Raw genomic sequence first — 14,671 nt, 5'->3', positions numbered from 1 at the left:
AGATTTTTAAACTCACGAGAAACATTTCAGTAAAGTGACCCTTAACGTACATAGTTGATATGTATAAGCACGCATGCACTGTGTACATACAGACAGTTGACATCTGTGGGTGGGAGTGTCACACAGACCCAGAAATGAAAGAGGAAGCGCTGCTGAGCTAATCTTCACGCATTAGTCTCTCTCTCTCCACCCGAAGCGCGTCTTCATGATGGCGAGACTCAGTGAACACGGCATCCGTCTGAGCTCTGTAAGTTTTCTTTATAACTACATTCACTTTTATGCATTTTCATCTGCTTTCATGTAATCTGCGTTATTTTAAGTCATCTACATTATGCTATAGATGAGCCCGACGTATCTGGAGAGCAACTCCACCAGTCACACATGGCCATTCAGCGCTGTCGCCGAGCTCATAGGTAAACATCCCAAATGCCTTTTGAAATTTTGATCGAAAGTTTGTGCAGGAAGTAATGCGAGTTTCGTTTTAAACTTCCGCAGAGACTTACAGACTGTAAGTGCGTATTTGGATGACGTGCGCTTTTGCGCACCTGCGGCTGCGCTTTTAGGGGGGTCTCCATGTGGACACCGGTCACGAAACATAGCACTGTATTTATAAATAACCCTCGTTTTAAAATGTAATTACTAAAAAGTTATATCGATATCAACTGTATTTAAACAAGTCACTTTCTAAATAGTAATGAAATTACTTCATGAAGACCACATGGACAATAGGCTCCAACTGAGACTCTCAACATTAGGCTTCCTGTAATAAGTTGTAGACATTTTTGTGAAAGTGTTATTGTTGAAAGAACAAAGTGTACATAATAGGTAGCTATGAAATTAAAGAAATGAAGAAAATATGTTTGTTAGCTTAGAAAAACAATACAGTTGATAAGTGTCTCTCCTGATTTTGCCAAGTGGTTGTTGTCCTTAGGGCAACATCATGTGGACCCTGGGACAACATTCAAATCAAACAATCAGATTTCAGAAATACATTTACAGTTTATTTAAATTTAAGTTTAATCTTAAACCAAAGATTTAATGCTTCTAGGCCATCGTTTTTCACTTTTCACTCCCCCCTGATTTTAGAAGTAAGTTATGGTTTGGAGTGGGTTAAGCTTTTATTTATAAGAATGTTGTCCTAGGTAGTGTCAACAAAATATGTTGCCCTGAGGATACCAAGCACTTTGCAAAATCAGGCTGAGCTTGAAAAGTATAGTGACACTTGTTAGTTGCAACTGAAGCACATTCATTGTGAAAGGGTTTGATCAACACCTGTGGTCAGGACACCTGTGTGAACATGCGTCGAAATGACTTCATACATCCACTACATGTGCAAACACTTACATCTGCAAACACTATACAGAATTAACAGTTAAAGTTTGTTGAAGTGTTCAGGAGCAGATCCGCTGGAGACAGGAAACTGACAGATGAACCATTTCTAAATGTGTTCATCTTTGATCATTTAATAATCAAGATACGGAGCGTACAAACTAAATTAAGCTTAATGCTTCAACAGGATGCATAACCCAAGAACACCAGCACATGCGTTTGTGTTGCTGCTTTTAGGTTGTGGGTTTGTCACTTAAGTTAAAAGGTAAAAAAAGTGTGAATAACGTACATTATGATTGCACAAAGCATACATTAAACGGATATAAAGCACGTGTTGTTAATAAACTACCGCCTGAACTGATACAGATGATCTGTCACAGATAATGCATCTGACCCCGGCGTCACTGCCAAAAACATCTGGATTGATGTTCTGACAGTCGGAGAACAGCTGTGTCTCAGTTTTATGGACAACGGGAGCGGAATGACACCTAACAGACTTCACAAAATGCTCAGGTGCTGAATACACAGTTATATTCAAATGCTATCTTTACATGCATTCGATTGCAGATCATCATCTCAAGAGATCATCATATCACAGACGTTTGACCTTTGATTCTGTCGGCAACCATCTGCCTCAAAGAGATTGTTTTACAGAATAAATCTGTCATCCAAACCTGTACAGTATACGACTCTTCAGTGGTACGCAAAAGAAGATATTCTGAGAAACATCTCCGTGGTTTTGTGTTCATACAGTGGAAGTCAATGGGGTTCAGTGTTGTTGGTTATCAACGTTCTTCAAAATATCTTCTTTTGTGTTCTGATGAAGAAAGAAAGTCACACAGGTCAGAAATGACATAACGTGTGTTAACTAGTCCAGAACATTTTAGCAACTGCGTAGCAACACCCTGGCAACTACCCGGGACAGCCTGGCAGGTTTTGCATGACCAATAAAATCTATTTTGCTTTCTAGTTTTGGATTCACGGAGAAGGGTTCTGCCAAAGGGAGTCACAAGCCCATTGGGGTTTACGGTAACGGGTTTAAGTCGGGTTCCATGCGTTTGGGACGGGACGCTCTGATCTTCACCAAGAACGGAGGCTGTCAGAGCGTCGGAATGCTTTCGCAAAGCTTCCTGCAGGCCATCAACGCTCAAGCTGTCATCGTACCCATCGCACCCTTCAACCAACAGACCAATATCCTTCTGTCCGCCACAGATCACATACTCCGAAACTTAACTTGGATAAAAGCGTTTGCCAAAGGCAGAAATGTAAATGCACAATGAAAAATAACTATTTAATGCTTCGCCGTTCTACAGTCAAATGTGTGACCGTGTGAGCTCTGTCCTTGGACACAGGGTTCGATTTTCTTGTTTTCACGAGATGTTTGGTGCCCTTAACAGCCCCGTCTTACAGACGCTGGTGGTGACAGAGGATTCAGAGGCCAGTCTCAGAGCCATCCTGAAATATTCTCTCTTCCCCACCGTGTCCGAGTTGGAGGAACAGATGGACTCCATACAGGGCAAGAAAGGCACTAAGATCATCATCTGGAACATTCGCAGGTCTGTAGCGCAGAGAAACCAAACCAAACGCATTGATTGTATTTCCAAAGCGCCGTTTTAGTAAATAAACATTTCTTGAGACACGCAGACATTACAACATTTACACTAGAGTTTAATGTTTTGTGCAGACGGATGTGCGGATCATGCTGGAAGAGCACTTGGCTGATTTGAATTCGTTTTGAATATTACCCTGAAACTGTTTAGTTTAACAAATGTCCAAACAAACAATGAGTTCTTGGAACTTTTGCAAATAACATATTTAAAAAAGGCACTTAACGAACTGCACACGACCAAGCAAAGATGAACACAACCTTTATCTTTATTTTATTTACGCTTCTTTACAGCCATTTACATTTTGGGGGCTTTCCACGCGTGCATACAAACGTTTGGCTTTGTGGCACATCACTGCATTTTTCCTCTTTATATTTCAGAATTTAAGACCTTTAATCTGTTAGCCTTTTCCCTCCTACGTGACAGAAATAAAGATGAAAAGCCGGAGTTTGACTTCGACACGGATGCAGAGGACATACGTCTGCCGGAAATCTATTCAGAGGAGGCGAAGGAGAAATTGAGGAGAGATTATTACAGACACCGCAGAGAGAGTCACAGCACACCGGAGATGGAGTTTTCTCTCCGAGTGAGTGACAGAGAGATCTAACCAGAACACACAAAGCCACACAAAATTCAGAGATGTAGGGGGTGTGGCTATCTTTTACAGTGGAGATGCAAATGTGTTTCTATGCGAGAGAGAGAGACTTGAATATAAGAAAATTTGTCCATGTGGATTTTCATGTGGAGACACTGACCTCGAGATATGAAAATGTTAACCCATTTACACAAACAACTCAGATTTGTAAAGTCAAAATGACGGAAATCTCATTATGAACATTGAGAGCAAATTGTTTTTTTGCATAAATCTCATTTGTGTCTCCCGAGAAAAAGAGTCAGAAATGTGTCGGTTTTTAGAGTTTCAGGAGAGATGTCCGAGCTCAGATTTGTCTGAGAAGTCTTCAAACAAAAGTCGATATCATTGAAGATCTCAATACAAGCTCAAACATTGCTCATCCAATTCACCCAAATCCAGACTATTTCAATCGTCTCATTTGTTTCTGTTTTCGTTTCTATGCTCATGAAGTTGTTCATACGTGAAAAAGTTGACATTGTACATGCTGTTGATTGTCTTTGTCTAACCAAATGTATGGAAATGAACGTGTGCCGGATGCTCACTTTACATAGAAATACACGCGACTCCTCGATTGTGTTGGAAATGAAGACGTACAGCAGCCGTGTAACAAGAACGGCAAGAAGTGAGGACAGAAATAAAACACATGCTTCTCTCTCTCTTCTTTTCAGGCATATCTCAGTATTCTTTACCTGAAGCCCAGGATTCAGATCATCTTGCGACAGAAGAAAGTTCAAACTAAGCTGGTGGCCAAGAGTCTGTCTATGATCGAGAACGACGTATATAAACCTCATTTCATTGTATCCTTTTCACTGAAGAGAATGAACAAATGTCTACGCATCTGGACAACACACAAAATGTTTTCCTTAAAAGCCACCGCTCAGAACGAGAGAGTGAAAATAACGTTTGGATTCAACGGGAAAAATAAGGAGCACTACGGCATTATGATGTACCATCAAAACAGACTCATAAAAGCCTATGAGAAAGTCGGTTGCCAGATCAAGGTATTCGACACATAAACACAGCTCATATATGTGATATACAACCTGGGCCCATAGGAAAAATCTGTAGGTCTATGTACCTCTGGACAATTTTTGCAGTGTCACAAAATACCTACCATCATACAGGGGCGGAATGACCAGTACGACATTCTGCCAAAGTCCAGAACGGCGGTGAATTTAATCAGACATCGTATTTTGTGTACGTTTAATATTTACGAACAATTAAGACGTATTTGAGCATGTTACCCGACCCCACCCCTAAATACATTCAGCACGAGCATCATGATAGATGGCTAGCAATATTGGTTGTACATACATGTAGGCTACTCGTTATTATGATGCATCATGGGATTGACTCAATAATGTCCACTAGGAATTCGGACACCAATAAAAATGGATGTCCCCTCAAACAGTGCACTTTATAAGGATACAGGGGTTATTTCGGACACGGCCAGTGACAGTACAAAAAATTACCGCCGATGTGTGAACCGTTACGTCAGCGACGACTGGGTGTTGCGTCATTACATTGCTGGAGCGCGAACGTCTGCGGTTCAAACCTGCTGTGCTTAAGCAGCGGTCACACTTGACTTTTCCTTCCATCGACTTTATACGCATGCGAATACGACAGACCGGAAACGCAAGCCCGTCCAACGATATTTAGTTTGCAATCCTTTAATACAGTTTTGGTTTGTGTTTGAATAAAATACCCATCTCTGACTTCTATTTTCTTGTTGCATGTATATGTGGTCGGGAAGTGGTTAGTTTTGGTTAAGGTTGGGGTAAGGTGCTCTACATATCTATTGAAGTACAAATAATGAGCATTTATAAAATCTTGCAGAGGCAAACCGTAACACTCGTCGATGCAGATCTTCACTTTAGCGCCCCCTGTGGACTTTTGCGTCTCAAAACTATAGCAATATGTACCTGATGGTACGTATTTTGTGGCGCTGAGAAAAAGTTTATAGTGCCCATCATGAAATACTCTCGTCATAATATTAAGGGAATTTATGACTGTTTTACAATGAGGCTAATTCGTATGAATTCATACAACGCGAGTCAAACAAAATGTACGATTCTTAAGAAAAATTAATAATGATAAACCTGACATCAATGCATGAAAAGGATTGCACAAATTCGTAATATGAATTAATATTTTACAAGCCACCTTGTAAAACAGTTAGGAACTGCAATGAGATTTAATTGTCTCCGCTTCCTTTATCAAATGTTCAACTCTTTTTTTGTAGGGAAAAATAGTAGATTGCATTACGTTCTAAGTTCAAACAATAAATGCTTTTGGTGTCCAGCTATAGTAGTGCATTTGGTGACCCCTTCAGAGTGCTTCTCATCCTCTTGTGTGTTGTTCAGTCATCAGGTCAAAGGTCAGGGGGCGGTGTCATCGGAGTGATCGAGTGTAACTTCCTCAAGCCAGCTCATAACAAGCAGGATTTCGAGTACACTAAAGAATACAGGTGCATACCTGGAGCTCACCACAAACATACACATGCAACGCTACACCAAAGCCATCCAACTCATACAACAACTCATTTAAATCCCGGCCTGACTCTCTTGCCATATTCAAAACTAAAGCCACAGAGAAAACGTCCTTCAGTGACAGTGAATGCTTTGGTGTACAGAGGATCACAACCCTGCAGAACTAACAATACACAAGAAAGGGATTATTTATAAACATTAAAGCTGCTATTTGTAACATTTGATTTTCTATCGCCATCTTTGAAACAAAAGTGCGGCTTACTTCATGTACTTATTTTTTAAGTTTGCAGATTTAAACTATACTGTTAATATTTTTTAATAAACTTCTTGGTTGTGAATCGTGGTTGGGTTTATGTTATGCTAAATAACAGTTTTTTGTTTATTGTTAGCGAAAAATATAAACTGCAGCTTCAGTAAGAATCAAAAGAGGACTGTCAAACGATTAATCGCATCCAGAATAAAAGTTTGAGTTACATCATATATCTGTCTGTCTACTGTGCATAACGTGCATGCATATATTTAAGAAAAATATAAAATATCAAAATTAATAAACATTTATGTATTACTTAAATAATTGGTCAATATACTGTAAATATGTCAATGTTTCCTACGTACATGTGTGTATATGTGTTTATAAATACAAAATGAATATGCACAGTGCACAGACATATATTATGTAAACACAAACGTTTATTCTGAATGCGATTAATTGCGATTAGTCGCGATTAATTGCCCAACGGCCCTAAATTAATCGAGACAAATTGTATAATACAATTAATAAAAACAACATTCTAAATGTAAATAATTAACTTGAAAATGACATTTTATTTTATGATTATTATCTGTTTATCTATCACATTTTGGCTTTTGTATACTCCTAGACTTACTCTGGCAGCTCTCGGGCTCAAACTGAACGACTACTGGCGTGAAAAGAAGGAAAAGAAAGCAAAAGAGAGAGAGTTTCTGGCCCTGGAGAAGAAAAATGAAGACGAGGATGCAGAGGAATCTGAGGAAGATGGAGAGGACGATGGGAGAGGAGATGAGGAAGGAGATGAGGAAGGAGATGAGGAAGAGGAAGTGTACGCTTGTTTCCCTTAGCTTTTCATTCAGATGCACAACAGTTGCTTTAATGAAACAGGTTTCCTGGTTCCTGCGTCTCTATCGGCTCGAGTTCATCTGTCTGTCAGACAGGTGGCTGAGCGGCATCGGCCACACTGAGCTGTGGGTTTGTGGGCAAAAAAAGAGAGATAGAGCAACTTAGCTCGCAAAAAACTGACTGTCTATTTTCTGTTAGACCACAGAGCTCACACATTCACACAGAGAGATGCGTCAGATAACAAAAGCAGACGTGCTGTAATATTGTAGAAAAACATGATGACGTGAATTTATAGCTGAAGTACATCCATCAACAACACATACCACACCCTTAAAATAACAATATACACAGTCATAAAAAACACCAACATGTTAACTTTGAGAAGATGATTTTAAAGATATGATTTTAAATATATCAGAGTAAAAGTGTGTAAAAAATGAGTAAAAGTATTACCTGGATAAAGCCAGTTGGTGGCGGACGCTGGTATCTTAGTCGTTTCTTTCAGCCAATCACCCGAGCCGCAAATGTCACATGACATCTCAATCTAGAGCCACAGAAATAAGATATGCTGACAAAAACTGTACAGATTCAAACTTATTTTATTTATACAGAATCAAACCGTAGCTCATGGCTGAAAACACAATAAACACTTAAGTAAACAAATAAAAAAACTGATTTAATAATGTCAACAATGGAACAAAAAGGTTGTTTGAACAGAGAGAAGTGAGAGAAGTTTATTAACCATGGAACAACATTTCTGCAAAAGTCATGGATCTATTCTCTTCTGTTCAAGGGATTGTTCACATGAGACAAAAAAATCTGTATCGTTTATTCACACAGTGGAACACAAAAGAAGATATTTCAAAATATGTCTCAGTGGTTTTGTCTTCATATTTTGGAATTCAATGCGGTTCAATGCTGTTTGGTTACCAACATTCTACAAAGTATCTTCTTTTGTGTTCTGCAAAAGAAAAAAACTTCTACTGTTTTGTTATGAGGTGGGGATGAATAAACAATTAATTCATTTTTAAAGGGATACCTTTTCTACCAATAGTTTAACTGTATTCCTAAAAATCTGATACCCAAGAGCATCTCTGTGAAATGAATAAGAGCCAATGAATAAGAACTGGTGGATGTGTCTCACTTTTCTTCCAGTGATGTGACGTGGATTCAGTGTGAGGAGTGTTTGAAATGGAGAGGAGTTGCCACTCATCTGTTCTCTGGAAATATTCCTGATCCCTTCAGCTGCATCATGCATCCAATATCACGTCTGAGGTGAATGAGAACTCTATAAAAAAACTCAAAAGTACTGTACTTTAAAGGGATACTCCTACCAAAAAAATGATTAATTCTGTCATAGGTTTGGAACAACTTGAGGGTGAGTAAATTGTTTTAATTTCTTTGTTCAGATGAACACAAGGAAAGATATTTGTAAGAATGTTAGCAACTGACATTTCTGTGACATCACTGACTACCACAGTAGATATAAACATTTTATCGTTTTCTTTCTGTTGAACACAACGAGACATTTTGAAGAATTAAGGAAACAGTTCTGGGTGAAACTTTGACTAACATTTGAATGTTTTCCTACTTTGTTAGTCAATGAGTGCGTTTACATGCACAAAATAAAGAGTCCGTCTAGCTACAAAAGAAGCTCTATTTTTATTTCTCCTCTTATGTCCGCAGTAATGCATATGCAACAATAGCTTTTCATTTAGCCGTTTCTACATAAACTGCGTGATTCTAGACTTTTGTTATTTTACTGTTACTTCCGTTTGAGACTTTTACTATTGTGCTGTCAGACAAACGCACATAAACCAAACTGAGAGAAAACCGGTAAAGGTGTTTATATGCATTGCTTGATCAGAGTAATGGGCAAAAAACATCCTCTGCCGAGCAGGTTTAGCTTGCACCGTTAATGAGCTTTCACGATAATAGAAAACCGTTTTCTGCGTTTACATGACCCTACTTGTTATCAGTTTATTAAACGCAATCGGAGCACGACTGTGCATGTAAACTCACACATTGATGTCCCAGGAATGTCAGTTGCCGACATTCTTTCAAATATATTCCTTTGTATTCAGCACAACAAAGACATTTATACAGATTTGAAGCATATAACCATTTACATTTTTGTGCGGAGTTTCCCTTTAACATTGACTATGTCGAGGTTCAAAAGCACTTTAGGATCTGTGAATTTTCCTGCTGTTTACCATAGTAAATAATTAAGTATACTACAGTCGTTTTCATGTTGGCTATGACTCATAACAAACACGTAAAGATACCTTAAATGCACTGTACTGTACGTTGTTATGGATAAAAGCAAAAATCTTAAATGTTTCAGCATAAACCGATTTAGGAATGACTTCTTTCGTTGTTAACAGGAGTTGTTTGTTGCCAGAAGACACAGAGGAGAACGTCACAACGCCAAGCTACCAAAAAACCTTCAAGAAACAGTTAAGATATAAAAAACATCTCTGTGTGCGTGTGTGCGAGACCACATCCTGAAGTCTGAATTCACTCATGGTTATTGTGCACGCGTGTCTTTAATGCGACTGTTTGTTTGTGTGTGTGCAGGGAACAGGCATCTTCGAGGAGGAGAGGAAGATCTTTGGAGGTACACATCTCATGTCATCTTTGTGTCAGAAGGATGTGATCACACACTCGCTGTGTTGACTCTGTTGTGTGTATAAATGCTTTGTGGAGGAATGTTTGCGGCCGTCTCCTTTTACCTGCGGCCAGACGGGACATATAACAAATGTATAAAAACGAAAACTTTGCATATGCAAACTTGAACTATTGTGAAGTGTGTGCGTCGGCAATGGGTGTGTGCATTACAATGCAAAACAAACCAGCAATGCAACGTTTTTCTGCACTCCTTCTCTTTTTGCGGTCATCGAAGTATTTAAAAAAAAGAATGACGTTCATGTGAAACAGCCTCACTTCCTTTTTTAGGGTTGTGTTGTGCTGTTCACACCCCTGACTATAATAAGTGTGTGTGTTGTAGTTGAAGAAAAGCTCAGCGCGTCCTCTTTGTCGAGTGCTATCTGAACCTACATCAGAGACCAAACAGGATGAGGTCACGGTTTCCATGGAGACGCAGGTTACAGATGATGATGGAGTCGCTGCCCCGGAAGAGGAGGAATCGTCGCCATCACCAAGGTCTGAAAAATACAACATTTTTCCAATTTACATTTACTTTTGTAACAGCTCAGATGTGGAAAAGAAACAAGGTGTGGTTAATGTACAGTAATGTTTCATTTACCTCACAGCATGGAATATATCCTTTCAGTTCATGCTAAAAGCCACAAAACTTGCATTTTGATTTCACGTGGACTCAAAGGGCTTGTTCACTCATCAATAAAATTCTGTCATCGTTAACTTACCCTCAGGTTGTTTCAAACCTGTTTACATTTCTTTAGTCTATTAAACACAAAGAAAGAGATTTGTAAAATGTTAGCAATTTTCAGTCTGTGACATCATCCACTCCCATAGTAGGAACATTTTTGTTGCATATTTTGTTGTTCTGTTGAACACAAAGTGAGATCTTTTGAAGAATTTAGGAACACAAACTGTTCTCGGGCACCTTAACTACAATTTTTATTCCTACTATGGCAGTCAATGATAGAATCAATAATTGCTTTCTCTGTGTTCATAAGAACAAATTCATTTATGTACTGTTTGAAATAAAAAAACAGTGTGAAATGAAATGACATGAGGGTGAGCAAATACATAATTACGATACACAAATAAAAACTACATACATTTTCAAAGACTTTCCTGTGGCTACGTGGTTAGAGCATTGTGCTTGCAACACCAAGGTCATGGGTTCGGTTTCAGAGGATTGCACATAGTTAGAAACAAATCTATAGTACAATGTAATGCAAGTCGCTTTGGATAAAAGCATCTGCTAAATACGTAAATGTATTGGTTATTTTCTACTTGCTATTTTTTATTTCTTTTAGAAAACGAAGGAAAGAAGCATCTTCACACGATGAATTGTGGAAATTATCTTCATACCTGGACGAAATCGCTGACATGCCTACTCGGCATTATCTATTTACCGCAACAACAGAAAAAGCACATCAAATTCACAAAGCACCAGAAACAACATATGAAATTCAGAAAGCAACAGAACAGGAATCAACAGATAAAGTTTATGAAACATCAAAAGCAGAAACAACAGATGCAATTCAGAAACCATCAGAAACGGAAACCACTGATAATATGAATGAAGACTCGGACAAAGAAACAACAGATAAATCTCACAATGAGTCCGAAACAAACACCCCACCAGCACCCGGCGTGAAGCCAGTGTCCCATGAGGAACTCTTGCATCCGGAATCAGCTGCGCTCGAGAGTCCCGCAGAGATGCAGACATCTCACGGGCCCCCGCAGCCCAGAAACCTCCATCACCCTCTGTCCCCTCACGCCTCCGTGGCTCAGACGGTTGTGGTCACGCCTCTGAGCCGCTCTGGGTTTCAGCCCGTTTCACCGTTGCCGGTGGACGGATCGGACCGCGCCGCCCTCAGTCATAGACTCGCTCAGCTGGAGCGCGAGGCCAAGCGGCTTAAACGAATCCTGGGTATCAGGGAGACGGTGATGGAGGTGGCCATGGTAACCGATGGGGAATCATCAGACCTCACCATGGCCGAGGAGCGGGCCACATGTGCAGAGTCAGGGTCACATGAACAGAGTGTGGAAAGACTGACGTCTGGCTCAAACCTGGACTGTCAGGTAAGATGACGTGTGATGTGACACAGTCTGGGATTCAAGTTGTGATGCAACAATACATTAATCGATGCAAAGCTGTGAGGGACAGATGTACGGTGTACACTGATTTGTTGATTTAGCAGACGCTTGGATGACGAAGTGATTTACAGATGAGAGAGCATTTAACACTTTTTTTTCTAAGGAGCCAACAACAAGTGTAGCCTACAACACAACAGGTTGGATTAGAGTTAAAATGAGAAAGAACGACATGAATGTTTCTTATTTTACACAAAGAAAGCCGAAAGTTGAGGGTTAGTCGAGTGAATGCATGACAAGAATGAATGCAGTTCGTAGCCCTCGACTTGATGTCATTGGTTTAGCCGATAAAACGCAGAAAATACATTTCGTCACATATTTCAAGTGGACACAAATGTGAATGTGGCTAAACTTGCCTCCTCAATATTTTGAATGAAGACTGCGATACCAAACTCAACCGCTAGATGTCCATGCGGTTTCTTTAAATGAACTTACAACAAAATTCAACAAATTGTTTATTTAATACAATTATTATACAGTAAAACAATAATATAAATTAATATGAACATAAATTTAATCAAATATGAATAGTTAACTGGGGGGCAGGCGCGCGCGCGCGTCCAATAAAACGGTCTATAGTTAGTACTACTAAATAGTTTAATCAGTAGTTTAGTATTTTTTTATTTATTTATCGCAAATACTATAGCATACTACAGTATTTACTACAATTTTTCCATTTACTATAGTTTATTTGAAAAAAAACATTAAAAGCGTAAATAATATAAATAGATTTTTTGTGGGTTGTAAACGCAGATGTCATCCTGACAGTATTATTTATGAAACACGAGCAGATTTCTGTGTAAATTGTTTGTAAAACTGACATCATGTTATTATTCAACAAATTGAAGAACATCTTTGATGAAAGATTCATACTCTTACTCTGTACAGTCTTCAATGAAGACATTCACAAAACTAATCAATTATATGATATAAACCAACTTGAAATCCTTCTCTTCTTCAGAGGCCGGATGAACAGCTGAACGGTCTGGAGAATGGGCCGGAAAACATCTCTAAAGATGAGCTTTACTGGAGTAAAACATGTGCTAAACTCCAGACTGAGAATCAGACTTTATTTACCGATCTGGACAAGATGAGAACCGAAAGAGACCAACTGCTCAACCAAATGAGACAAACAGAGATAAACGAGAGGAGAGACCAGAGCACAAACACACCCAACCACACATACAACAGGTCTGTGTCCAACAATGATGTCGAAAACACTATTCATATTCAAATAAATATACAAATTCTTGTGCTTTACCTTGAACATCTCTGTCTGTCTGTCTCCCCAACAGCACCGTCACGGTGGACAGACTGCGATCCATCCGTCATAATGTGGTGGCATTGCTGTCCTCCATTCTGCCAAACCTAGATATGCAGGGCATAAGCTTCGACACAGTTGATGTAGACAATATCCTACAGCAGATCATTCAGGCCAACAACCTCTGATCCTGGACCAGCGATAACAGAAGTGACCTCAACAACAGGGGCTGGCGATTACCAAAACTGATGGTCTCATGCGCCTTCGGTTAGAAAAAAGAAAATTATTTCATCGTTTATTCACCCTGATGTCATGTTTCTTTCTTCGGAAGAACACAAAAGAAGATATTTTGAAGAATGTCGATAACCAAACAACTCTGAACTGCACTGACTTTCATTGCGTCAACACAAAACCAGCGAGACATTTCTCAAAATATCTTCGTTTGAGTTTTAGGATGAAAGAATCATAAACAGGTTTCGAATGATGTGAGGGGGAACAAATTATGACAGATTTTTTTGTTTCGGCCGAACTGTCGTTTTAAGACACAGGTTTCAAGAAAACAAATGCACAACGCAGTCACTGCTCCCAAACACACAGCATTAATGTCAAACAATAAATTTCATCTTATTAGAAAGATTCAAACTACTTTTCACACACAAACACAGCTGATCTTTCTTTAAACGAACGAAACCGTCAAAGCAACAAATATTTGCATGTGCGAGTCTGAAGCACCTGTGACCTTCAGGAGAATATCACATGCTTTCACCCTTAACCATGTTTTCTTTATTTTGTCCGGTAGGTTACCATTTGTATTACCATAGTTTTACTATAAATGCCATGGTTAGAGTATGGCTATTGTGGTGAAAACATCGTAAATCTTTGCTTTTTATGGTTTTACCACAAATAGAACAACAAACATGGTTCATTTCATAAGGAAATCTACATTTTTTTGAATCAAAGCAATGACAAACACACACAGCCTTTCTCTCTCATGCTTGAGGACAAACAACATTCAATTCATGTCACAACTGGTCGAGAACACGGACGCGCGCTCGCACACTTTTTTGCAAATTCCTATGCTGCTTTACTTCATAGATATATTTAAACCTGCTTTTCTATAAACCGTTCTGAGCTTACAATTTAAGCATCATTTTTCTTGTATTACTGTATTTTAATAAATGTTTTTACTTATTTTGTAACACGTTTCTTGTTTTTATCACATAATAAAGATCATTAGGGCTGATTTTTTACGTTTTTTTGTGTGTGGTTTAAAACTGTGTCGGGTATCTACATCTGAGAGAAGGCTTGTATCCTTTTATTTTAAGACCTTATTTTAAGACCCTCATAAGCATTGAAAGTATTAAGGGCGCTGGGGTATTTTAACGTCAACAATTCTGCTTTACTACAAATACACACGTTTGAAGAACTGCTTGAGGAAGTCAGAAA

At 38.9% G+C, this 14,671-nt stretch overlaps 1 protein-coding gene across 1 annotated transcript; it reads left to right on the top strand.

The window, feature by feature from the left end:
- The first annotated feature begins 108 nt into the window (after positions 1 to 108).
- Positions 109 to 14,416, top strand: zgc:152774 (uncharacterized protein LOC553526 homolog). Its single transcript, XM_056769401.1, has 17 exons — positions 109 to 247; positions 341 to 413; positions 1,710 to 1,842; positions 2,300 to 2,521; positions 2,739 to 2,885; positions 3,363 to 3,522; positions 4,239 to 4,367; positions 4,452 to 4,571; positions 5,934 to 6,037; positions 6,941 to 7,138; positions 8,311 to 8,430; positions 9,540 to 9,611; positions 9,733 to 9,772; positions 10,163 to 10,317; positions 11,121 to 11,892; positions 12,926 to 13,155; positions 13,260 to 14,416. Exons 1-17 carry the CDS (start codon positions 206 to 208, stop codon positions 13,411 to 13,413), a joined length of 2,871 nt encoding a protein of 956 aa, XP_056625379.1. The 5' UTR covers positions 109 to 205; the 3' UTR covers positions 13,414 to 14,416.
- The last annotated feature ends 255 nt before the right edge of the window (positions 14,417 to 14,671 follow it).

The sequence above is a fragment of the Triplophysa dalaica genome, chromosome 16 (genome assembly GCF_015846415.1).
Source record: "Triplophysa dalaica isolate WHDGS20190420 chromosome 16, ASM1584641v1, whole genome shotgun sequence".
NCBI lineage: Eukaryota > Metazoa > Chordata > Actinopteri > Cypriniformes > Nemacheilidae > Triplophysa > Triplophysa dalaica.
The sequence above is the reverse complement of the archived record's forward strand: the minus strand, read 5'-3'. Positions and strand labels throughout refer to the sequence as shown.

Excerpts from the sequence above, each read along its gene's own strand:
- zgc:152774 (XM_056769401.1), top strand. The coding sequence starts at position 206 with ATGATGGCGAGACTCAGTGAACACGGCATCCGTCTGAGCTCT. Across the intron at positions 9,773-10,162 it reads GGAGAGGAAGATCTTTGGAG|TTGAAGAAAAGCTCAGCGCG; the intron begins GTACACATCTCA and ends TGTGTGTTGTAG. Across the intron at positions 10,318-11,120 it reads GAATCGTCGCCATCACCAAG|AAAACGAAGGAAAGAAGCAT; the intron begins GTCTGAAAAATA and ends TATTTCTTTTAG.